Raw genomic sequence first — 26,598 nt, 5'->3', positions numbered from 1 at the left:
ATCTGAGAGCAGGAGGAGCTGAAAGGGACTGTCACCGTGTCACCTTTGTGCTGAGCTATTTGTTGGGTTATGGCATCTCTAGTCATGCAGTGGGAAAGGGTTAGTCCCTCTGATTTTATATAGGGAACATGCTTACAACATTCCTGATTTCACACTGAAATAACTTAAAAAGAAAAAAACCCCTATTTCTGCCCTTAAATGCCTGAATTTCACACAACTGAAGCGAGGAAAACGAATTTTTCAGACACTTGGGATGGAATATAATGAAAGTTATTGTATTCCTTTCACTGCACACTCCAGTTTCACCACCAGCAGCACCTTTAAAAGCAGTTTCTTTGCACTATTGCTTTAAAATAATAAAAAAAGGCTGTTTAAGAGACACACCTGAAAAAGGGATCCTCTCTGACCGTCCTCCCTCCGTTCTTCAGCTCGAAGCACCTCAGCAGGAAGAGCCACACAACACACTGCAAATAGGGCTGAAGCAGACAAACACTGGTTACTGGGAACACTGCCAGCCCTCCAGGGCTGGTGACCCCAAAGGTGACCCCACCAGTGTGATGAGGGATGAGAAGCTCCAGCTCTGCACCACCACAGAAGTGCTGGTGTTTCCAAGAACGTTAAATACATCACTAAATGTGTCTGAGGACGCACAGTCAAAGTCTGCTCAGATTTAAGGGCAATTATTTGGGGTGTTTGGAGAGAGAAGGGATTGCCCCTGCTCTGGAGTACTTGCTCCATCAGCACAGACTCCCATAATAATCAGAATTAATGCTGGCAGTGTTACTCAGGCCACTGAGGCAGCAGATGTTGAGCTTTACTGACTCTGCTCGTGCTGCAACAGGCTGCAGGAGCTGCAGGCTCAGCAGTGCTGAGCACTAGATCAAATCTTTATTAACAGAGATGTGAACAGAAGGGGCTCCCAGCAGGAGCCAGCAATTCCCTAGGGCAAATAAGGCAGATAATGGAATTGCCATGCTCACAGCCAGAACTGCCACCAGCAGCCGGTCCCACGGGTCGTAGTATCCCCCACTCTTCCGTTTGCCTTTCCAGGAGACCTGAAAATTCAGGAAAAAACACACATAATCACCTACCAGAGGCTGTGTATTTCATCTCCAGCAGCTGTTTAAAGTTATGGCGCTCAAGCACTTTCTGAGCTCTGCTCTGATTGCACGAGTCTGACACCAATAAAACTCCATCCAAATCCCAGGGGCTGCTCCTGGTTCCAAGCCACCAACTCCCAAAACCCATCATGGGGTTTGCTCACTGAGAAACACATGGTTTTCCTTTGGATATCACGGAATCATGGAATGGCTGGGTTGGAAGGTGCCTTAAAGATCATCTCATTCCACCCCCTGCCATGGGCAGGGACACCTTCCACTAGCCCAGGTTGCTCCAAGCCCCATCCAACCTGGCCTTGGACACTTCCAGGGATGGGGCAGCCACAGCTTCTCTGGGCAACCTGTGCCAGGGCCTCCCCACCCTCACAGGGAAGAATTTCTTCTAATATCTAATATAAATCTATTTTCTTTCCATTTAAAAACATGCCCCCACATCCTGTCACTACACACTCTTGTAAAAAGTCCCTCTCCATCTTTCCTGTAGGTTCCCTTCGGGTACTGGAAGGAAATTTAATGGAAAACGTGTTGCTTTTCCCATTTTAAAACTGAAACACTTTGCTTAACAGGAAAAAAGGTGGGTTTTTTTCCTCAGCAATTGCTATTCTTCACATGCTAAACAGCTACAGATGACACATTAAAGATACCCACCCAATCCCAGCCAGGTACAAGTGCTCTGAAAAGGATCTCCTGTGTCCCCTTACCTTTATAAAACAAATCAGACAGCCAATAAGGGGATAAATGGGAATGAAGATGGAGAAGACGTAATGCAGGATGGTGGTTACCACGTAATAGTCCAGAAAAAAGGCCACTTCAGTGACAACTGTGCAGAGCAAGGCTGTCTGTACAAAAGAAAAGGAAAAAAAGTCCATTTTCATCCAGTTCAGACTCTCTAAGCTAATTTGAGGCATATTTTTTAAAGCTTTTATCATTTAGGATGTGACAGGAAGACAGAGACACTGGTAAATGTTTCACATTTCCTGTGCATTAAGGGCAGACAGTTAAATAAATTAACTGGGAAGCTGTCATGGAGCTCACCAATCTTCCCTGTTATCCCAACTCAAGGTCAAGTTACTCACCACTGAAAATATAAATGACCAAAATTCTTTCGTGTTCTGGACTTTTCTAAAGGTGAAGGAGACCACGTAAGTGAAGAGCACAACAGAGGGGACGTAACCAATCAGGCAAAAAATCTGCAAACACAGGGAAGGTTTCTCAGGAATGTGAAGCAAGAATTTCTTGTTTAAGTATCAGCTGGAATGACTTTGGTGTGATACATAACTCTGAATCCATCTTTGTCACTTAATTTGATTTATTTTGTTGCTTTGGTACGTGTATTATTAGAGACACAAATGCAAGAGTGTGAGGAGAGGCAGGAACCTCTCTCCTTTAAACTCTTTCCCATTTTTTTTTATAACACAGGATCTCATAAAAGCCGACCTCAAGATTTTGGCAAATACTAAGAATTCTACCTTGGCATTTGTGTAGAAATTAAAACAAGGGGAGAGAACCAGCCCTGCAGCACATCCCAAACCTGATTATCTCGGAGCTTCTGGGAAAGCAGCAAGGAAAAGCTGATTCCTCTCAATTACAGCCAATCTCACAGGGAAGCCCGCTCTGAATATCAAAGACATGAATTCTTGTGGTGTCTTCAATTGAATCACATGCTGCAGCTCACTGCAGAGATGGGCTGTGCTCAAAGTCACTGTGACCTTGTCATTAGCAGCGCGTTGATGCAAACAGAGCAAAGAGCACAAAGCAGGCTGGGAAAACAGGGAAAAAAGGAAGGAGCATTTCCTTGGAAAACGCTGGTATTTCAAAGCTTTATTACTCCAGCTCTCAATGAAACTCCAAGATCTGAACAATTTTCCCCACAAAAAGTGTTTTGCCTTCGGTGCAGCCTCAGCGCCGGTGGCTTTATTTGGGCGTTTTTCCCGTAAGTCCATTGGAAAAATTCGGCTGAACCACCCAAGAAAAAGAAACACTTGGAGAAAACAAGGTAACCAGGCTCTCCCTTCCCCACCACACTCACCACAGCCAGGAACTTGCCCACATAGAAATAAACCCCGTAGTGGAAGGCGAAGAGGCTCCCGATCATCAGGACGAGGATGGAGAAGAACAGCGGGAGGTCGACGACGGCTTGGCCCGTCCAGTAAGCAGAGGGATAGAGCCCTGCAATCTTCAGCTGTGTGTAGGCCTTGATCTGCAACAGGAGAAGAAAACACAGTGTTAATTACACAGTGATTAAAATCAGTGCCATGTTAATCTGGCCCCATGTTACCCGGTTACTGCCAATTTTAGCTTTTCCCAAACCTGCTCCACCCCAGGCAGCAAACAGCCATCCCATCCATGCTGCCTGTCAGGGCACTATTTTTAAACCCTCTTCGAGTCTTCCCCCCAAATCCCAAGATTTTTAACTTCTTGTGTGTCTCTGGCTCAACACCTGGGAGTCACCTTATGGTTTTCCGCGTTGTCCATGGCAAAATAGGGCGGCATTCCAGTGATGATGATCCCCAGCAACACGGCTTCGAAATAGATCTCCATCCTGAAAATCGTGTCTGGAAGATTCTGGAATATAAACCAGATTTCTCCAGTGCCAGAATGTGCAGGACCAAGACACCACCTTAAGTGTTGGAACGTGACCGTAAATGCTAAAATATAAATTCTGTCTACGGCAACATCACCTGAGCTGCAGCATGAAGAGAAATACCTATGGAAGTTCTGGGAGTATTTATATGAGGAACAAATAATAGCTAATGAACTTCTAGAGCATTTATCTCCTGCTGCAGGTCATCTCCTCTCCCAAAGGCCACCCCAGCTCCGCACAGGAGGCAGCAGACCCACACCTGCAGGTCACCTCTAACAAACCACAACAACTTCATGGGATCATGGAATGGTTTGGGCTGGAAAGAATCTTAAGAGATCACTTAGTTCCAGCCCCTGCCATGGGCAGGGACACCTTCCACTAAACCAGGTTACTCCAAGCCCTGTACAACCTTTAATTCCCAACACCACCTCCTCTTTCCAAGCCCTTTTCTCCTCCACTTCCATAACCTGCAGAGCAAAACCCCAGCACCTTTCATGCCCTCTTAACGTCTCAAACAATCCCAACCAGCTTTTCCCTTGGTTTGTGGGGTGTTTCTACACTCCCTCTCTCACTCCAGGGATGCTTTGACGCCCACTCCATGTTTCAGGGTGATTTTTGGGGTGCTGCTCACCTGAATGAAGGGGTTGCTCCAGATTTGGATGCTCTCAGTCACATTTAAACTGCGCAGCAGGAGGTTGCTGACAATATTCATCAGAACTGGCAGGGAATGCACCATGGTGCTGTTGAATATGACAGTGAAAACGTAATTCTAGGAAGAAAAGTACATGCTGTATTAATTCTTCTGCACGAAGGGCAATTCCCTGAGAGGGTTCTCCTTAATTAAACCTGAGCATTGGGAAAAATCTTTGCATAATTGAGTCTGCTTTGCAGGAAGCTCTGGGCTGCTCAGAGTGGTTGTAACACATAACCTAATTCAGGAAAACAGTCATGTTCACAAAGAGAACAAATTATTTGGAATAAATTCCCAGCATGTTTTATGGAACAGTGACACTATGACAAATGACACTCCAGACAATTACAGCCTGAAAAAACAAAACACACAAGGACCCACACTCGGATGTTCTCGCTAATGGATTTAAAAACCAGACAGGCAAAAATTTACAGGAGCTGAGGGGCTGCACTGGCACACTGATGGGAGCAGTGTCAATGAGCAAAAATGGGAACAAGAGCCAGACCTGGCAGACTGCAAAGCAGTTCCTCTGCTGGGGATTAAATACAACCCCAAAGCTCACATCTTCCTGACAGTCCTTCAGTGACCATATGGAAAAGAACATGTACAATCCATGAAACTCATTTTTCTTTACACATGAGAGCACCACGGGATTGTACTTCTGTCAGATTGTGTAATTCAGTCGGTAAAAGGAAAAGAAAAAAAAAGATGAAAGAATTCCTATGTCAGGTCCCTTGTGAATTAAAACATTTCTCTTGGCTTTTTGTGTCATTTTGGGGAAGAAAGGAGGATGGAAGTTTGATTGGCCTACTGTAATTATAATTATGGAAGAACATTCATTTTGCTAATATTTCCATTCTGTTAATATAAGTCCTCTTTTCAGGCCTTTTGTAAGGAATACAATGTAATATCACTTGATTCTCTGACTCAATAGTTGCTTTTCAGGTAAGAGTATCACAAACCAGCCCCCAGCAGCTGCCTGGGGGCTCTTTGGGGCACAACCCAGCCAGTCTGTCCATCTCACCTGCCTGGATTGAAGGGCAAACACGTTTAAAGCTGCACTGTGAGGTGCAGCTGAGACATAATCACTGTCATTGAACATCTCCAGGAGTATGTTCATGCTCCCAAGGGAGTGGACAATGTCATTGATATCCGATTCTAGTGAGAACAGAGAAAACACAAAATCACTTAAGTTGGAAAAGAGCTTAAACATCAAGTCCAATCATTAATCCAGCACTGCCAAGCCCACCACTAAACCATGTCCCTGAGTGCCACATCTCCACGACTTTGAAATCCCTCCTTATCACCAGCTTGTAGTATTTTACACAAAATTATTGATGCATTTTCTCACTGATATAACCCCATGAAAGATCACTGTTTCCTTTCACTCAGGTCCACCAGAGAGTCCTCTGCTATTCTGAACAACACAGATTATTTTATTTTCGTTTCCCGCTCAACAGCCTCCAAAGAACTCAGGAAAAATTTTTTTTGTTATGTTCTCCAATTAGTTTGTGCAACTCAAGTGCAGCAGTGAGGGAGCAGAGCTGCCAACAAGCATTACCAGGATATTCAAGGTTTGAGTTGAACAGAGAATTAGCAAAAAAAAAAAAAGCAGGAAACCAGTGACACTTTGATATGGTGTGCAGAGAAAATAAGTTGTATTAAGCAGAAATTCCCAACAGCTGGAACAGATGCTCCTTTCCATTGCCTGGATTACTGCTGTGCACTTTTAAAACATCTGAAGTTGAAACAAAAAGCAAAATTTTCCGAAGTGTTTTATAGCAGGATTTTAATGCTGATTATCTAAATCTCTCTGGTCAGTTCCTTCATATGGATCATCCTCTGACACAGCAAGAAAAAGACTGTTGGACATGGGAGGAGGAGGAAGATCTGTGAACAAAACCCTATGGTACAAATGATATTCACTCTTTACCATCTCTGGGTACTTGGAAACTGTTCATCTGGGTTAATTTCCAGAAAAATTTTGTCCCCAATCCCAAAAGTAGCTACACTGAAGAGAGAGGTGGAGACAGAAGCTGCTCCCCTACCTGTGGAGTTCTGCAGCAGGAGCCGACTCCTGTACTTGTGATAGTTCTCTCCAGGCTTCAGCAAGTACAAATCTGGGGAAAGTTTGATAGCAGCTACAGAATTTTTGATGATGTGGTGTATGAAAAACAATAAAATCTGAACGACAAGAAATATCAGAAAAAGCAACAACCTGAAAAGAAATAAAAAGTTTGGGGTTCATTAAAATCCAGCGAAAGCCAGCCCAGTTTATGTGCATGTTATTAAAACATCTCCCTCACCCCACAAAATGAATGTATTCAACAGAAATGACAGCTTCATATTTACATTTAAAACGCAGTAAGTATGTGAAAAAAATTAATCAAATCCTGCCCTTTCTCTGGTGTCATTCAAACAGGTTTTAAGACTTCTGTATCCCAATACTTACATAACTCTCACACATTTATTTTCCCTCTTCAGGGTAAGGAAATGCACTTTGGCTATGGTGGAAACCTGTTTCTTCCACAGGGCTGTGTTGCTCATGGCTGGAGCCTTTGTCTCCGACAGCATCAGCAGGCTCTGCTCCATGTCATCCAAGGATTTGTTATCCACCTCCTCCTGCACTTGCTGGGAATGGAACACGCTGTAATCTGAAAAAGGGGAGAGGAGAACTCTACAGAGAGGTGGAGGAGCCAGGTGGTCCTTCCTACTGAAGAATTCATCTCATCCTATCCCATCCCACCCCGATCTCTCAACTTAACCCCAAGGTCACTGACACTGATCCACTCCCATCACACACATGGCAGATACTTAAGGCAGATGACAAATTTTTGCCACTCAAAAGGTACAGACTTGCCCCAATTTCATACCACTGGCCTGTGTATGCACCTGTATTATTCAGCACCAACATATTCAGCTGTTAAACCCTCCCACACTCACACAAACTTTGTGGAGCAGGGTAGTAATTCTACTTACCTAGAAAGTTCATATATCAGTATACTACTACAGAGTATATACTTACTTATTCTAGTAAGTCTGTATCACACAGAGAGCTTTAGAATTATGAAAATAGCTTAAATGATTAAAGTTAACATTAAAAAAAATTATTAATTCTGGAATAATATTAAGTCTATTCAGCTTATCACTTGAATTGAAAGTTAATTTCAAAGGAGGAGAATTGAGACGAGTTGTTTCAGCCTTAAGTGCACCCACTAATGTTGCAGAAAGTTGGAAATTAATTTCACGCTGTGCATTTATAAATTCTTGAAAGCAAAAAGTCCATTAGGAAAATAAAGGACATTTCAAAAAAGCAAGCCATTGAATGTGTGATTGTAAAGCAGAGGAGTCAGATGCAAGTGCAATGGATGAAAAATTTATAAGTAAAAAGCTTTTCCCCTGGATCCTCCCAGAACCACCTCCCACCCAATTTGCTGCTTTTTCCCGGTTTTCATGTTAAATATTTCAACAGCCTGGAATGTTACCAGGCCAAAGGAGTCCCACCTTGATGCAGCACCTTGGGAGAGGAGCTGTTACTCTCACCTCCTGCTGGCAGTGACAATTCCACACTAACTGAGATTAAAACAAACATGAGACTAAACTAAAACAAGAGAACATTCCTGGCCCACCCCACCTGCTTGGTCGATCTCTGCCTCAACTTCCAGCTTCAGGTAGACGTCCTCCAGCGTGGTCATGGACACGCCGTAGGTGATAACACCCAGGTGGGAGTGGGTGTCCAGGTCAGAAAACAAGCCTGGGGACAGACATGACACATAACTACTCTGCAGTTGTGCTCCACCACCTCCTGAGAGAGCCCCAAGCACATCAGACACATCCCTAAAGCCTCAGAAAAAGCACTAACATAGAAATATCAATGTTTAAAGATGAAGACGCAGGTCATGGCTTGAGAACCAAGGTTGGGATAAGCTCCTTTCAGCACTAAACTTCAATCTCTGTGGTCAGGGAAATGTGGCACGTTTTCCTGAAGCTGTGGTGTTGATGAAAATCACCTCAGCATCCTAAAGCTCCTGGGCTGAGAGCTGCCTCTGGGCAGCTTCAGGAGCCCCTCTCCTGGTAGAATCATACCCAGGGTCTGCAGGACAGGTCATCCTACCTAAATCCCTGCCCAGGCACAAAGGGATTTTACCAATAAAACCACTGAGTAATCTGATATCTATATAAAATACGTACTTTTATGCATATAAAAAGAATTCCCAGATGTGTAAATCAAGGTTAACTGGACAGCAAGCAGACCTTGAGGACCAACATGAGGTTCAGAGAGAGCACTAATTAATACCCTTGGATAAAAATGCTACTGGGCTCTTGTTAGTCCTATAAAATAAAGGACCTAAACCAAGGAGCTTAGAGCCAAGGTCAGGCTGAAGGGAAATGCAAATGTATAAAATGGGAAGAGCAGCTGGATCCCTGATGTTGCTGCTCTAATCTCTGCAATTTCTTCTGCCCCACTGACCAAGGCACATTCCCAACCTTGGCTTCTCCTTGCAACAGTTTGGGGGAATTGATTCCATCTTACATAAAAGGTGCCTGTTTTCAAAAGTACACGATGTGGTTGCTAAAGGCAAGGCTAATAAATTATTAACTCAAATGCAGCAGGGGAAAAAACCCCACTTATGAAATATCAGCTGCATATTCCCATCGGTGTTGATTCTCCCTTCGCTTTCCACATGGCACAGAGGACACAGTGTTTATTCCATTTATTTCTGGGAGGTGAACAAGGAGCTCTGCACAGGACTGATCAGATAATTGCTGCCATCTAGTGAAATCCTCACATCTGCTCCATGCTCCCTCTCACCACTGAATTTTAAGGCAGTGACACAGCCAGCATTATTGTTTTAGAGGTTATCATTTTACTGACTTCACAGATTGCTTTTGGGTGTGATGATGCTCTTTGCAGCTCACACAAAGGTTGTTGATTTTTGCTGGATTCCCACTGGAGGCCAGCCTGGCCCATTAAAACCCTCTGCAACAAGATGATGCTTCTACAGGACAAAGGGATGGTCGGGTGAAAGGGTCTCTTCACCACAGAGGCGTCAGCCCAGCACTTGCTGTCAGGTACCCACATCCCTCTGACACACCACAGCCCCCCTGGAGGAGGCAACAAGGTCCTCACTCACCTGAGAAAGACCTCACTGACTCACCATCAGCCAAATAATAACATATATAATCACAGATAACTGCAGAATTGACACTGTACCAAGAGGTGCAGCTACAGCCACGCCTGATGGAATTCCCCTCTGCAGCCACTCATCCCTGCAGCACAAAACCCATCAATACCTGCAAATTTGTCCACGTCCTTGAGGGGGAGGGTGTACACGAGCTGCTCATCGTTCTCCTGGATCAGGGTGGCTGCAGGGATGTGCTGCCTGATCAGAGAGGTCGTAGCTTCTGTGTTGCAATAGGCATCGATGTGCATGCTAAAAACACAGCCCCAGAAACTGGGGGGTTAAAGCCTGACCTTCTCCTGACACTGCACCACAACAATCAGCCAGCAGGGCACCACAGTCACCAAACACTCAATTTTATCATTCAAGATGATAAAAGGATTTTCTTTTTTTGGGGGGCAGAGGGTGCTATCTTAGAGATTGCAACAGAAAACAATAAAAAAACCCCAAAACCTGATGGCACATAAACACCACAAAACACTTACCTCAAGCGGTAGCCAATTCCCCACTTGCTTTTGAGAAAGAGAGAAGATCCGAGGCACTTCAACATCCCTTGAGAAATCACAGCTTTACGATCTAGACACAGAAGGCAAGAAGGCCCCTTTGAAGCAGAAGATCGAGAATTTCCTCCAAAACTCAATGATATATTTGAAACAAACGTGCATTCTGTGGGTTGGCACCCCAGGCTGGCACCCAGGGTGGCAGAAGATCTCACCAGCCAGGATATCTGCCTCGTCCATGAAGTGGGTGCTGAACACGGTCACACAATTGGCTTTCCTGTTTTTCAGGAGGTTCCAGACGATGTGCCGTGAACAGGGATCCATCCCGGCCGTGGGCTCGTCCAGCAGCAAAACCTTGGGGCAAAAACCAAGAGTGTTTTCAAAGCCACATCCATGTGCACTGACCTCAGGAATCCCTACAGATCCAGGGGGTTTTGTCTGAAGCCTGTTACTTATTCCTCTAAAACATCCCACTTTAAGTAATGGAGCTGCTGCCACTACACTTTGAATAAATCCATCTCCTGTTGTGACAAATGGAAAAATCCTATAATAACTTAATGCCATAGTCTGTTCTATTCTGGTTCTAACACAATAACGTATTAGAATTAACAATTTAGCTGTGGATTCACTTTTTCTCCTAAGGGGTGGTTAAATACACACACCTGCTTTTAAAACCCCCAGGAACTGTCACACACATCATTTTTAAATACAGATCTCAAAGCAATCCCCATCCTTACAGGCCAGAAATTACAGAGCTGGAACACAAAAGAGCTCTCTGGCTCCATTCCTGCTCCTGGATGGCTTTGTGAGGAAAGTATCCAACAACTTGACTGTGGGGGGCTAAATGTTACCTTCCAGAAGTTACAGAAAACTTGTCACACTGTTTATTTCCCAAAGGGATCCAGAGTTATTGCCATTACCTGAGCCTTGTGCTCAACAGCTTCGAGCACAAAGGTTGAGTCATTAAAGTGATTTTAATTAAGCCATAAATGAAAAAAAAAAAAAAAAAGGAGCAACAGATGCGGGGAGTAACAATTGCTGCATCTTACATATTATTATACATATGAATTAGTTTAGACATGAGACACCAAACCATCAATGTATCAGTGATGCCAAGCTGGGAACAACTCCATCACTCTCACCTTGGGGTTCCCAAGAACAGCAACTCCCACTGACAGCCTCCTCTTCTGCCCCCCACTTAGTTTTTTAGCTTGATTGTCCCTGATGGGTTGCATCTCCAAATCCAACAACACCTTCTGCACCTTAAAAACACAAGAAACACATTTACTCTTTAAAAAAAAAATAAATAAATCTGTAAGTTGTTTTTAAACCAGACAATGAGCAATTAACATTCAAATTAACTGTTACTAATTCCCAGTTTATTCTGTATGTGAACTGCACAACCTGTGCAAAGTTTAAAGGTGCCTATGCTTGAACCCAAATGCCAGGATTTAAAGTTTTGCAGTGAACATTTTAATCTCCTAGGAAAAATTAACAGTTTATCTTTGCCAAAGATAAACTACTGTAACATAAAATAATATTTCCCTCCAAACTTGTCTAAAAGGATATTTTGATTTACAGGCTAGAAGTGAACACATAAGACAATACCTGTGCCCAGGTGACTTACTTCTTGTATCAGATCATTCTGAGGGATTCCCTTAATGGCAGCAAAGAGGGAGAGATTCTCCTCCACAGTTAAAATATCAAAGTGGATGTCAGACTGAGGGCACACCCCCGTTATCTGCCGCACTTCCAGCATCTCATCGATCTCGGAGACTTTGTGCCCATAGACAGAGACAAACCCTAAAACAAGAATTCAAACAAATTCAGGAGCAATCAAGGAAAAAGGTCTTTACATCCAGAGAGCAGGTGAATGTGGCTATGAATTGAAGGTGAACTTTAGGAGACCTTATAGGGTCTGAGGGGGCATTACAGGAAGGCTGGAGAGGGACTTTTCACAAGGGCAGGGAGTGACAGGACAAGGGGGAAAGACCTTAAGATGAAGGAGGGCAGGGATAGATTAGATATTAGAAAAAAATCTTTATTATAAGGGTAGTAAAGCACTGGCACAGGTTGTCCAGAGAGGTTGTGGACTTCCCATCCCTGGAAGTGCTCAAGGCCAGGTTGGATGGGGCTTGGAGCAACCTGGGATAGGGGAAGGTGTCCCTGCCCAAGGCAGGGGGTGGAATGAGATGAGCTTTAAGGCCCCTGCCAACCCAAACCACCCAGTGATTCTATGATTCTATTTCAAAGTTTGGTGCATCCTGAAAAAAAAGATCATGGTTTTGAAAGCAGGGCACCCAAAAGCCCTGAGGACTCACCATCTGTGGGTGGGCACAGCCCACAGAGGATGTTCATCAGCGTCGTCTTCCCGGTGCCGCTGTGCCCCAGCAGAGCCGTGATCTGACCCTCGTAGATGTCAAAGGACAAATCTGGTCCCCGGGGTAGAGGAAGAGGAGATGTCAGGGATGTGCTCCTGGCACCTGGAGCCAGCTCCCAAGGCAGAGGTAAATTCAAATACTAACATATGGGGTATGCATTCACACTCTGCTGGGGGCACACCTTACCTCCATGGCCGGGCATGGGATAGGCCCTGCACCCACATCTAAAAGCCTCACAGGGAAACAAGATGAAAATATCAGGGAGAAGGGGCAGGGAAGATCATATCACCACAAGGGCAGAGGAGGAATAACAGGGATGATACCAGTAGGCTTTCCTTAGTGATAAGGGTTCATTTCTTGGGGTACTGTTCTAAACAAGAGTACTGCCCAAGCTGTGAGAGAATACACACACAGGCACATCTGGCATTCACACTCCAAGGTCCCACCCCTCTAAAAGAAACCAAAAAGCCTGAACTGAAACACAAAAGATCACTCAGCAATTCAGCTATTGCTCCTCTGCATCTGATAAGCAGCTAAAAAGCTAAAATGTTCTTACTTCTGAGAGCCTCCACAGTTTCCCCCTTTTTCCTGAATGTTTTCTGAACACAGCTGATTCTGAAAGAAGACATATTGTACAAACTGTTTCAGGATCTTTATATGTCATTTTGAATGATCAATACTTGGCAACAGTCACAACAAGATGATCAGACCAAAGTGGCACCAGACACGTTCAAGACCCATCAAGGCATGTCAAGAGACAGGACATCTTGATGAGCTCTGCCCATCTCCACCCTGGCATCAGAAAGCTTTTTCTGATCACCTTCTAAGGTATTTCCTCTGTTGACAACTTGAATTATTTAAAATCTGTGTCTCTTTCACATGGCAGAACAACACACTAGAGGTTTCTCAAGGTAGAAAAGGGAAGAGCTACTCCCCAGTGGTTGCACAATACCACAAAAGACTCCACAGATATGATATAGAAAAGAGGTATTAGTAGAACAGACTCTAAAAATGTGATTACTGACAGTTCTTCATCAAAATTAGGTAAAAGAAAGCAGGTATCTTTCTCTCCAAGAAAGGTAAAAACCTTCTTCCAGCCCCACTGGTTTCCCAAATGAGAAAAACCTGAAGGCGCCCATCCTTCAGGATGGATTTTGGAAGCCTGGCTGCCCTGGAAATGAGGATGGGAATGGGTTATGGCTGAGAAGCAGGGAGGAAAACCAGGTATGAAAGAAAAGAAAACCTGCACATGTAAAGATGACAAGATAGTGTGAAAATTCTAGAGAGTTGTTGAAGGGATGATATGGGAAGAGTCCAGGCTGGATGGACTTAATGCAACAACAGTCACAATGTTCTCATGTGAACATCAGGATTAAAACCGGACCCTTGAACCCACGGCAGGTGCCCAGAGAGACATGGATTGTGTGGACAAGACTCATTCTGGTCACTGAGCTCAAATATTTATTTGAGACTAGTGAAGCCAACCAGGAGTGAAGATGCAGAGCTCCCCATCTCCCATCAGGCTATGTCACCGGAAAATGATGGCAACAAGGGCTCGAAGGAAGACATTGAAAATAACATCTGAGAAACACCACAAAGCAATGACAGTCCAGGTGCAAGACAGCAGGTGACACACAGCACAGCACGAAAGATGAGAGTGGGGACATCTATTTCTCAGTTTCCTTTTACACTCTCGTATGTGGCAGCCGGGTAAAACCACCATGAAGTTCCCCCCTGGTCTGTGGAGAACACCACAGCCTTCACACAACCCTAGAATTCGGCTTTTTGTCCTAAAATATGCGTTACCAGAAACTAAACCCTCCCAGTAGAGCAGACGCTCCAACATCTGCAACAGCTTACACCACCCGTGGCCTCAGTGAAACGGAGGGAACGGAAAACCAGCCGGGCTGGAGAGGACTCCAACCAAAGGAAAACCATCCACAAACAAACCCTCCCTCTAAGCCCAGCGATTTACCCTTGGAGAGCACCCACTGATGCTGGGGATTCACGGGGAAGGAGCCGCTCTGGGCTCTCTGCAATGCATACCATATGCTATTTGAATCCAACGGGCACGGAACCGAGAGGGGATTTTCAAATCCCACGTTAAAAAAAAAAAAATTCCCGGGGAAGCCAGGTGACCTGCTCGCCTGCACGTGGGGCTGTACCTGATGGCTTCTTTCCCCTGGAATTCCGAGGGCACGGGCTCCACGATCTCACTGAAGCTCAAGCTGCCGTTGATGCTGCTCTCGTACAGCTCCTTGTAATTCTTCCTGTGCTTGGACCAAAACGAGGGTTTCACGAAGAACAGCGGGGTGCGGCGCAGCCCGAACTCCCCTGGAGAACACAGGGAAAACCCACAGCTTCCCGTCAGATATTCCTCAGCTTTTGGGTTTTAGCTCCAAAAGCCGCGAGCTCTCCCGTGAGAGGTCCACGAGCCACCCTGCACGTCTGTTCCAGAGGGGTTTCTTCATAGAATCACAGAATCAGCTGGGTTGGAAGGGACCTCGGAGACCATCAAGTCCAACCCTTGATCCAACACCGCCGTGGTCACTAGACCATGGCACTGATGCCACATCCAGTCTCTTTTTAAAAATCTCCAGGGATGGAGAATTCCCTGGGCAGCCCATTCCAATGGCTGATTATCCTCTCTGTAAAAAAATTCTTTCTAATATCCAACCTAAACCTTGAGACCATGCCCTCTTGTCTTGCTGAGAGTTGCCTGGGAAAAGAGACCAACCCCCCCCGGCTCCCCCCTCCTGTCCGGGAGTTGTAGAGAGTGAGGAGGTCTCCCCTGAGCCTCCTCTTCTCCAGGTTGAACAGCCCCAGCTCCCTCAGCCTCTCCTCATAGGAGTTGTGCTTGAGACCCTTCACCAGCCTTGTTGCCCTCCTCTGGACCTGCTCCTGGACCTCAATATCCTTCAGCAGAGTTTAACCATCTGCACTTAAGGCACTGCTCCCATCAACACTGCTGGCAGGCTCCAGGTTGGCCAGGAGTTTAAATACATGTGCAAATCTCCCTCTGTGCAAGAGAAATCCCCAGGACTGAAAAAATGGTGACTTAAACACAATAATACAAATCCAGAGGGATCAGAGGTGAACGGAGCTGAGGGGCTTAACCAGGATTTAGTCATAAGATTAACAACTTTATTCTGTGTTTCATGTTAAAGTACTTCTGTCACAGGGAAAGGTCTGGAACAGGCAGAGGAGTCTTTGATTTTCAACCCTCAAAGAGCAAATTTTAAAGGTTGAAGCATTCATTAGCCCAGTAAGGAAGTTTTTCCTCTAGAAAGACAGAAAAAATTTCACTTTTTAGGGCCAGCAATTCTCAACATGCCAAAACCCTTCCTCACACCTCACAACTTTAACAGAATATAAATTATTTCAGCTAAAAGTATTCTGAGTCACAGCATAAAAATCTATCTGCAAACAGCATCACCTCCTTTCTCCACAGCTGAATTTAAGGGAGAGATGCCACCAGTCTGAGGGGGTCTCAGGACTGCAGGAATTGGTGATCCTTGCACAGTTCAGCTCTTGGGAACATACCTGGGATAACCTGGTCAAGGTACACAGCTACAAGCAGGTAAAAGATGCTGTCCAGCACCAACAAAATAAGAGAGATACAGAGTGGGTAAGGACCATCATTTATATTTGCAAATGTTGCCCCATCTTCATAATCTTCCAGATGCATGACCTGCACAGGGAGAGGGAGATGTTACACACCAGCACTGGGCCAGCCTGAAAGACAGGACAGCACAGGGCAAAACTTGGCAAAAGAAACAAAAATAATGAGGAAGTGACTGAGATCACAGCAACAAACACCAAGAATAACAGCTCCTTGATGGGGTTTGATATCAAACTCCCAGGGGAAGTTATTAAAACAGGCATCTTCCCTCCCCATCATCAGTTTATTAGAAATAAAATAACTGTTTAAGAGTATCTCCATCCAGATCTCTTTGAAAATGATCCATGAGAAGGGGATGATGAGGAGCTGGTGGTTCTTTACCTGTGCGACACCGATCAAGAAGCTGCACTGACACAAAGGGCTGAGAAACCACACGAAAGATTTGGGGAAATCCTCCAGCAGGACAATGTTCAGGCCCACAAACCCAAAAGCCAGCGTGGCCAAGAACTCCACTATACCCACGTGCTTTGACTTTTTAAATAGAGGTGTCAGCATAAGGGCAAAGAAAACCTGAGGGCAAAAAACAGAGAGGAAGGTGCTGTTTTAAAACTAATAATACAGGTAGAGAAAAACTAAGGTGAAATGCCATTTTGCCTCTTGATATCGTTTTCCTGGTATAGTCACGACAGCATTCACCCACACAGAACCATGGAATCATTTTGTGTGGAAAAGAGCTTTCAGATCAGAGTCCAGCTGCTTCCCTAGCACTGCCAAGGCCACCACTGAAACATGTCCTTTAGTGCCACACCTACACAGCTTTTATATCCCTCCAGAGCATCAGGACAGATTCCCCAGAGATGTCAGGAGACAGAGCACAGAAAATAATGATGGTTTCTAATTTTTCTTTTATAGGGTTGAGTGTGCACCTCCACCCTGGTGAGTGTCCCTTCTGCCAGTGACAGCAAACAAATACCTACTTGGGCACTGGCTGCTTATAAACTCAGACAGGCTATATAAATATATTTATAACATATTCTAATATAATTCTCTGAGCTTTAATTAGGCTTTTAGCATTACACTATATAGTAACAACAAATGTTTTGAAGAGGATGTGGGTTTGGACTGCAAAATGGTTCTGTACAGTGTTTTCAGCTCAAAGACTGATTATTTTAAACCCAGATGTTTTAGTAGGGAAATGTCTTTCCCGTAGTGATGGGTGACACCTGTAGAACATCCTGAACTGGAGAAGAGCCAAGGAAGGGGATGGGACAGGTCAGACACCCAGCACTGTTTGGTCCTACAGAAGCTTTGTCCCAAATGCTTTAGGAGAGAGAACAGATCAGGTGGGAAGGGAAGAACAAAACCCACAGGGATGGGAGGGCTGAATTTAACAAGACCAGGAATACTTACTGAGGAGACTCCATACAGGAAAAAAAGGAGAAATATCACAAAGGCACTGCTCTGGGGAAAGAGGGAGGAGGCCGTGGCGATCACTGCCATGAGAATGGACATGACAAAAATCAGGCTCACGTAGAGCAGCACCCAGGAAAGCCTAGGAACAAAGGGGGAGAAAGAACAGAAACCAGGCAATGAATCCCCAGCCTGAACCAGCCACACAAATAGCTAAACCCACCATTCTTTAATATTCCAGACAGCTGCACCAAAGGCCAAGCTTGGAACAAAACAAGAGCCCCCAAATAAAAGAGCTCTTGTAAACACCCCTGGAATTGTTCTTGGCGCTAGAGCACACACAGATACCCACAGCAGCTAAAGATACACAATTAGATGATTCACTATTTTTTTTTTTTTTTTAAACTTGCATAGTTAATTCCCTGGTATAACCAAAAGAGAGTAACAGAGTTGCAGGTTTCAATAATTCAAGAAATTCTATTTAAAATTTAATCCACTAGTCATTCCAGTCGCCGGGCAGGGTAATAAAATCCTTTTCTTCTGAAAAGCAGAGCTGTGAGCCTGTGAGCAACTCTGACCTCAGGAAGCAAGGGTGGTTTGTGTGCAGGTAGTAAAAAAATGACACATTTCCTCAGAAGTAGAGAAAAAAAAAAATCATTCCAACAAGCCCAGGTGGTTGGAATGGTGCAGTGGGGACAGATGTGAAAACGCTGCAGGAAAGGGCAAAGCCAGACCTGGTTTTTATCTCTTCAGCTATCAGTGACTTCAAATTAGCACATCCTCTCATGTGGGGAAAAAATAAAACATTGTATTGCACAGGACAATTTCCATGACAGTAAGGAAACAAATTAAAACCTGTTGCTTCAACTACTCTGTCTTGTTAAAATTACAGAGTTGGATTTATTTAATTATGTGTCAGGGAAACTGCTGCTAAGCTCTGAACAGACTGCAGGTTACCTCTTGAGCCTCTAGGAAAGGAGGTACTGAGCCAAAAATATTTAAAAGAGAATGAAAAACCTACATAAAAATCTCACACATCATCAGATTTGATCCCTCTAAGTCTGGCACAGCTTCACATGCATAAATGCAACAGTATTACTCTGGTGTTTACTTACTAAAATATTCATATTTTCATGATAGTGCAAGTGTCTCTATCTTTGCTTTTAAGAATATTTCCCTTTCTGGTTGTTTTCAGTTAATCAGACTGAAAATAATTTTACAAAATGAAGGATGGAAGAGTTTTCCTAGAAAGTGGTTTTTTTTAAATAATTCTTTATATATATATATATATTTTTATATAATTCTTTTATAAAGAACAAGTTATACTAAACACTCACATACCAGAAAGCAGTGTCATGGAGTCCCAATATTTTCAGGAATTCCTTCAACTTCCTCTCCTTTTCTGCCACAATATGAATTGCCAAATAATACCCAAATGGGGAGAAGGCGATCACCAGGTAAATTAAAATGATTGCACGGGGGAAATTATCTATTTCCACCACAGCAGCCTCTCCCATAACCACTGCTTTCGTCAGTTCTAGCTGTTCCCAAACCGACTGATTCGTCTTCAGCTGAAGGGAAGAGAAGGAAGAGTTATTTTGGGATTGCTCCTGAGTTTTCAGCCCCATCCCAGACTCCAGCTCAGCTCCATCTCCATCCCCACTGGCAGGGAGGGATCTGAAGACCCCAAATCCCAACCCAAAAGCAGGAAAACTGGAGAATATCTGAACACCTGGAGACAAAATTAGCAAATGTGAGATTTCTAGCCCTTGAAAAGATGAAATTTGCTCCCTCCACGAGCGGGATGAGGGGAGGGGAACTGGGAAAAATTGCTGATCAACACTGACACCAAAATAAGGCAAATTCTGCAGCTTTTTTAGGACAGCACCTGAAATGGCATTTTGGGGTGAGCACTGTGAGCCTTTGTGTTTTGAGGACTGTTGTGATGGGTGTTCAGGCTCATTTGAATGCAGTTAGAGACAAACATTCACATTATTCAGCCCAACAAGAGCAGTTCTGCACAAAATACAGCAAAGCACAGCCAAAACATTCTGCCTTCTCATCAGGGTCCAGATGACTTCTGAGATGGCCTTTCCCACAACTAGCAGCCAACATCAGACAAGCAGCCAGAGCCAAGGTAGCCCCTGGAGCTGAGCTTCCCTGGGTTTATGATGGTTTTTTCCAGTTACCTGTATAATGGCAGCATCGATACAGGCCTGGAGCGCCGTGAACCCCGAGCTCCAGTAGGTCACTGACTCACAGCCCTTCCCCAGGTTGGAGCAGCTGGCTGCAGAATAAAGCAGGGAATGATGATCCATAAAGCCCCCTTCAGCCCAGGCCACTCTAAGATTCCCTGGCTCTGTGTTAAAATGCCAAAAACCAGAGTTACACCTGCCCTGTCCCCAGCACGCAGCTCGAGGCCCACCCCCGACAGTGCTGCAAACAACCTCCATAAATCAATATATGCAACACCAGACCTGAAAACAAAAATAGAAAATGATTTTTCCAGTTTATCCCCTTGCAGAGCACATGTGAGAGAGTTCACATTCACCTCTGGATTCCGTATAAATGGAGGACATGGCGATGGAGTCGTGGAACCTCAGCTGGTAGGACATGGAATCCTTGAACACGACCCCCACGAAGTTGGAGGGTTTGACAGCACTGGCCTCTTGCAGCTCCTCCTCACTTAAATACTCCTCAGTGATGATGCCTTAGAGATATTAAGAAATCATCGTGTTGATTTAGGTATTGGCACAGCAGGGAGAAAAAAACGTGCAATGGTTTTAAAGTATCGTGTTAATCGTTAATCACTTGAGTTTGGAGATATATAAATGTATATATGTATGACAGGTCAAGGGGGAATGGTTCAAACTGACAGGGAGTAGGTTTAGAAAAGATTTTAGGAAGAAATCCTTCCCTGTGAGGGCAAGGAGGCCCTGGCACAGGTTGCCCAGAGAAGCTGTAGATGCTCCATCCCTGGAAGTATCCCAGGTCAGGTTCCTCTGAAGCAGGAGGAACACGAAGAGGAGAATCAAAGATGTCAAACTAAAAATACATCAGTGGGTTTGGAGAGATAAGTTTCTGTCACACGTGTGAGGTGTGCAGGCAGAGCACTGGAGAAAAAAAAAAAAGAGATAAAAGAAAAAAATAGGAAAAAAACACAAGGAGAAAAACCCAAACAAATGGAACAACACAGAGAAATGAAAAACCCAAACAAGTAGAAAAATCCAAATGAATGGAAAAACAAATAGGAAAAAAACCAAATAGATGGGGGAAATAAACAAAACCCAGGAAAAACAAACAAGGAAAGCACAAACAAACAGAAGAAAAATAATAAACAGGAAAACCCAAACAAGTGTGGAAAAAAACAAACAAGGAGAAAAAGAGGAAAAAACAAACAGGGGGAAAAACCAATCAGGGGGAAAAAAAAGGCAAAAGAAAAGGAAAATCACTTTCAAGAGAAGAGGTGACAAAGTGTTAATGAGAATAAGCATTTAAAAAACATTAAAAATGTTGTTTTCATAGTGACACCAGGATAGAAAACACAACCTGGGACAGCACCACCTCCTGAGTTTGCCCCAGGATGTGACAGGACAGGTGTCAATCAGCCCTAGAGTTGCTCAGGGGCTTTTTGTACCCAAACCTTTCCCTGCAGCCACACAACACTTTGGCTGCACCAGGAGAACGGGAATCACTTCGAGATGGCAGTGCCAGAACATTTGTCACCCAAGGAAAAACAACAACAACAAAAAAAAAACCCACCAACGCCTTCACTCGGATGGAAAAATAAATGGATTTTTCCTACTAGCAGCACCCGTGAGCTCCCTCTCCAAACACAAGTCACAGAGAGGGATTTAGGGAGAAAAACACAACGTTTAGGGTGTGAATACCATCTTCAAAGTTATCAAAGGCCACTTTCTTCATGATTTCTCGTGCCATCCGGGTGGGTGGCGTGTACCCAACGACGAAGTTCACCAGCTGGGAGGTGTCCAGGGTGCCCAGGTTGGCGTTGGGCACCTCGTCATACTTCCTGTGCGGGTGCATCATGCTCATCAGGATGAGCCAAAACAGGAAAAACAGGGGGAAAAGGACCTCCTGCACAAAGGGAAAAAAAAAATGAGCATTTCAAAGAGCAGCCGTGGAAATAAAACCTTCCCCAGGATTCTCCTGCACGAAGCTCAAAGGAGGGACCGTGAGCTCAGTTTCTTGGCTGTGAAATTCCCTGGATGTTTTCAATGCAACAGCGACTTTAATGCCAAATCCTTCCCTGGCACTGAAGCAGGATTTTAATCACCTGCATTAGTAACCTAAGAAGCCATTTTAAGGCCCAAAGGGACAATTCTACAAGCTTTAAACATCTGCAAACTCATGCTCTTCAGGAAGAGGCAAAACACAAGCTGTGAACCACTAAATGAGCCCAGCCAAGCACTGCACTGCCTCTTCTTCTCCTCAAAATTCATCCTCAAGTACCATCACATCATCCACACACAGGGCTGAACTGTTAGAAAAGGTAAAAATCTTTTGGGGAGGTCTCACCCTGCTATTCTGTGTAATTACAGGTGCAAATGCTTGTCAAGGTGCACTAAGATGGCAACATTCAAGGACATTTTAATTACTATTAATTATATTATGTTATAAATATGTATAGATATATACTACAGTATATACAGTATTAATAGGTTAACTAGTTATTAACACATTAACTAATATTTTTATATTGTCTGTATCTATAATTTTATTTTTCCTGTATAAAGCCTTGCACATTAGGATACATCTTCAACCAAAGGATCACAAAACATCTTCTGAAAAAGCCTATTTCAACCCAAAATTCAATGCAGACCACAAAGCTTAGTAACCATCATAATAAAACCGAGTGTTGTCTCTGATTTTGGAGTTATTTAAGCACAGAATAACTGTGGATGCACCAGCAGCAGGACCCAAGGACTCCCCCCTTACCTGGACACTGCTTTTCTTAGTCCTTCCCTTAATAAGACAGTTCTTGAACAGGAGAGCTCGGGTTTGTCTCCATACTCCTGCTTCTCTGGGAGCAGCTGGTGCCATTTTTCAAGACTAGTTTGGGAAAAGCAAATAAATCAATATTAAGTGACAATACAATTTAAAAATCCAAAGCTGGGCAGTCGCAGCTTTCGGTGCCTCCTATTTCTACATTTTTGTAGAATTGTTTTGTTTTCAGTTTTTCATATGTCAAATGCCTCCTGATACATGTGCTGGGTGCCTGCTACATGGAGAAATCGGTAACGCTCCTTTAGAGTCGGGGAATCCAGCTGGGAATCCAGGCAGAAGATGCCTCAGGATGCCCCTGAGCCAACCCTCCACCCAAGGGCAGGACCAGCTCTAGGCGAGCTCGCCAGACTTGACCTAACCTGGGCTTATTTTTTTCCCACATAAACTACAAACCCAAGCATTTCTCCGGGAGCAGAATTCCAGCATCCATGGTAGGAGCTGAGGGCATCCAGCCAGGGCGATGCATCCGAGAGCCAGAGCCAGCTCACCCCGGGCGAGCTGTTCAATTTACCGTGAGTAACCCCCTTCCATCCTGGAGCACGTCCAGCACTGCTTAGTTCCCTTCCCCTTACATTTTAACCTTTTCATTAGCCCCGCTGCACAGCACACGAGGGCCCAGGGCAACCTTTTGGAAAGAGGAAAACGCTTAAATCCAATTAAAAAAGGCTTTCCCGGGAGACAGCGGCCTGCACGTACCCGCTGAGGGGCGGCGGGCTGGGGGCCCGGCGGGTTTCTCTCCCCGGTTTTGCCACCACTTTGCTGCCTCAGGTTTGGAGTTATGGGTCGATCCGCACCTCCCGCTGCTTCCTCACCTGTGGATGTTGGAATATTTCATCTGTGAAGGTGGAACATGACCGTGAGCTGCCCGGCAGGGACAGCAGAGCACCAGCACAGCTCCGCGGTTGCCACCCTTCCAACCCCACCCACACACCCCCAGTGAACAACTGAGTCACTCCTCGGCTCTTCGGCCAAAACTCAGTGCAGATTTCAGGAATTCGTCCATGTTCCAGGCTTTGCAGCTACCAACACTCATTCCAGAGGCAGGCTGATGTTCCTGGTGCCTGTGTTCTCCAGGCAGCTCTGCAGCAGTAGTTGGAAATCACATCGCTTTTCTAACTTTTTAATGATCCTAATTAATCTATCGGTTAGTTGCTTTCACAGAATCACAGAATCAGCTGGGTTGGAAGGGACCTCGGAGATCATCAAGTCCAACCCTTGATCCAACACCGTTGCAGTTCCCAGCCCATGGTACTGATGCCACATCCAGTCTCTTCCTAAAAACCTCCAGGGACAGAGAATCCACCACTTCCCAGGGCAGCCCATTCCAATGGTTGATTACCCTCTCTGGAAAGAAATTCTTTCTAAAATCTAACCTAAACCTCCCCTGGCACAATTTGAGACCATGCCCTCTTGTCTTGCTGAGAGTTGCCTGGGAAAAAGAGACCAACCCCCATCTGGCTACAACCTCCTTTCAGGGAGTTGTAGAGAGTGATGAGGTCTCCCCTCTTTAATTAATCACAGGTTGTGTGTCAGGCCTTAAATTACTTTTAGCCAGCACACAGTAAAAAGTTGTCATGAGTAACTTCTGTGAGGACACAGCTTGGGAAAAGTACTGAAACTCTTAAGTTTTGCTAAAGTTAACCTTGATATGCTTCAATGGACAAAGCCTGGGAGAGAGAAAGATGCATTGTTGAAATTGGACATTTGGGACACGGATTTATGACCTACAAGGTCCTTTTGCAGAAACCAGAAGATGAAAGAACTAACAAAGAATTCAGTGTAAGTGCTGAAAGTCCCTAATGGGGAAAAAGATACTAAAAAGACTACAAATGTGGCCTTAATTAGAACAGAAATTGAGAAATTAATAACCAATAGAAGGCAGAATACTGACTAATGAAAGAGAATTCTGTAATTAAGAACCAATGAGCATTAATTTCTTTGTTTGCTAAAAATGTACAAATAGGTGAAAAAGTGATGTGTTGGTGTCTGTGTGGAGGCAGGAGTTTTGTTGGCCACGTACACACCCAGCACTGAAAATAAAAATAATACCTTGCTTTCTAACACAGTGTTAGAGATTCTATTTATCCCAATGATTTTGGAGGTATTTGGCAACAGCAGGACCTGGTTTCTGAGTTATCTGTTAGACACCACATGGCTCAAACTTCCTCCCCTGGCTGTATTTTAATACGGAAATCTATTTTTGGAGCCCAGACAGCATCTCACTAGAGGTTGCTCAGATGTCAGTCCCGCCAAGCTGAGCTGGGAGAACTTCAAACACACAAACACCTTACACACAGACAGCACTGAGAGCCTGTGTCTGAGTGCAGGAGGGAGGAGAGAGGGGCTAAAAGGGACCAAATCCCCCCGCTCCCAGCTCTTCTGGCTGTGTTTTGGGGTCCTCCAGGGAGCAGTGACCCCCCCACAGCACGAGGACCCACGTGGGGCACAGCTGCTCACTGCTGAAAGAGAAGCTTTGGGAAGGAATCCCACCTCCAGCCCGGAGCGCTGCCCTTAAAGTCACACCAAATCTACTTCAAACGTGAAAATAAAATTTAAAGGGAAAAAAAAAATAATATTTTGCTTAAAAAAAAAAAAAAAGGGAAAAAAATCCAACCACAAAATGCTTAAGCGCCAACCCGTGATAGTAACTGAGTCCTGCAGGAAAAATGAGTACAACTCCTCCGGATATTTTCGAGGAAGGAACGCTTCACACTGACAGCAGAGTGTTTTCAAAATAATCAAAAGCAGCAGTTATTGCTTACAGGTCATAAAAAACACTGTCTGTCTCCCCTCTGCTCACAGCACGTCCTCCAAGTGCCTGGATTGCCACTGTTTGCTCTCAGGAGCACATCTCAAAAGCACTTAGTAGAGAAGAAGCACGATGGTCTGACACAGCAACTCCTTCCCTCAGCCACACTTCTCTGTTTTAAAAATCTAAAATTTGGCCGAGATGATTTAATCACATTCAATCACCAGTGCCAGTTACTGTTTCTCTAATTATTTTCTATCCACTTATAAAAACCAAAACACTCCCACATCTTCACTGGAACGCTGCCACGCTTTAATTTACATCACCCAGGTTGGAGGAAGGGTCATTTTAAGAATGTTAATTAACTTTTCATACTACACCTGCCACCTCCATGTAAGCAACTGAAGCTATATGATGATGAAGGACACTGAAGAAGCATTGCTTGTATGGTGAAAAATTGTATTTGGGATAAAAAAGACAACCCCAAATCCTCCATGAAACTCCAGATGAAGAAAATGAGCACGTAGGCTGAGCAGAAAAAGCTACCAAAGCATTTAATTGAATAATTCTGGACAAAATGAAAACACTCTGAGCCTATGAAATGCTCCCCCAATTTAGCCACAGACTTATGATTTGCACTGACAAGGGAAGCAGGTGACACACAACTGCTTGTGGGCATCTCAATCAAAGCAATCTCAAGGAAATGACTGCGTTTGGGGCTTTAATTCCACATGGGAGATGCCAATGCTACTTAAATAATGCTCAGCTGATACTTGGGAAGGCTCTCCTCCCTTCCCCAGAATCAGCCTGGCAACAGTCTTTAAAGGTCAGATGATGACTTAGTGCTGCACATCATGTTTTCCTTGTATTTTAAGCTAAAAAAAAAAACCAAAAAAAACTCCAAAAAAACAAAACCAAAACCAAAAGAAAACCAAGCAAGGAGGGTGAGAGCCTCAGCTAATTGAGCCGTGGCTTGAGGAAAAAACAACTTATCAGTGAACAACACCTGCAGAAGGGTCAGAAAATAAGATTATTGATCTTGCTGCAAGAAGACGGCAGCTGAAATGGTACTTAAGCAAAACTCTGATGTGCTCTTTACTGCTCTTCAATTATTTAAATTGCGAATATAATAATATACAATAATAAAGCGAGATGCTCTATTTATGGATCTCTAAAAACGGGCTGAATTTTCCCCCTTATCTGATCCCCAAGGGGAAGCCCAGCCGTGCCTGGGGCTGCGCAGCCCCGGGGAGCCCCTCAACCGCAAACCGCTCCCTCCAAACTCATCCTCGTTCCACTGCGGGGTCAAGGAACGACACGGAGCAGAGCCAGGCC

At 44.5% G+C, this 26,598-nt stretch overlaps 1 protein-coding gene across 5 annotated transcripts in view; it reads right to left on the bottom strand.

Annotated features, from left to right (window-relative positions):
- ABCA5 (ATP binding cassette subfamily A member 5) overlaps positions 1-26,598 on the bottom strand; it is a 36,723-nt gene that overhangs the window by 8,603 nt on the left and 1,522 nt on the right. For 2 of the 5 annotated variants that reach the window (XM_027654419.1, XM_027654418.1), the window contains exons 2-29: positions 23,211-23,349; positions 22,446-22,559; positions 21,380-21,584; positions 20,041-20,199; positions 19,679-19,776; positions 18,831-19,060; positions 17,490-17,631; positions 16,461-16,649; positions 16,001-16,148; positions 14,623-14,791; positions 13,014-13,072; positions 12,398-12,508; positions 11,704-11,879; positions 11,219-11,338; positions 10,292-10,430; positions 10,062-10,152; positions 9,689-9,828; positions 8,028-8,147; positions 6,846-7,047; positions 6,442-6,611; positions 5,418-5,551; positions 4,334-4,471; positions 3,570-3,683; positions 3,148-3,318; positions 2,195-2,308; positions 1,820-1,957; positions 981-1,055; positions 385-476 (exon numbers count right to left, since the gene is read on the bottom strand). In XM_027654419.1, the coding sequence (XP_027510220.1) occupies positions 385-476; positions 981-1,055; positions 1,820-1,957; positions 2,195-2,308; positions 3,148-3,318; positions 3,570-3,683; positions 4,334-4,471; positions 5,418-5,551; positions 6,442-6,611; positions 6,846-7,047; positions 8,028-8,147; positions 9,689-9,828; positions 10,062-10,152; positions 10,292-10,430; positions 11,219-11,338; positions 11,704-11,879; positions 12,398-12,508; positions 13,014-13,072; positions 14,623-14,791; positions 16,001-16,148; positions 16,461-16,649; positions 17,490-17,631; positions 18,831-19,060; positions 19,679-19,776; positions 20,041-20,199; positions 21,380-21,584; positions 22,446-22,550 (3,749 nt within the window). In that variant the 5' untranslated portion in view covers positions 22,551-22,559; positions 23,211-23,349. The other 3 variants (XM_027654421.1, XM_027654420.1, XM_027654422.1) reach the window with 3 other exon arrangements.

This window comes from Corapipo altera, unplaced genomic scaffold (genome assembly GCF_003945725.1).
Source record: "Corapipo altera isolate COAL_440 unplaced genomic scaffold, ASM394572v1 343, whole genome shotgun sequence".
Lineage (NCBI taxonomy): Eukaryota > Metazoa > Chordata > Aves > Passeriformes > Pipridae > Corapipo > Corapipo altera.
The sequence above is the reverse complement of the archived record's forward strand: the minus strand, read 5'-3'. Positions and strand labels throughout refer to the sequence as shown.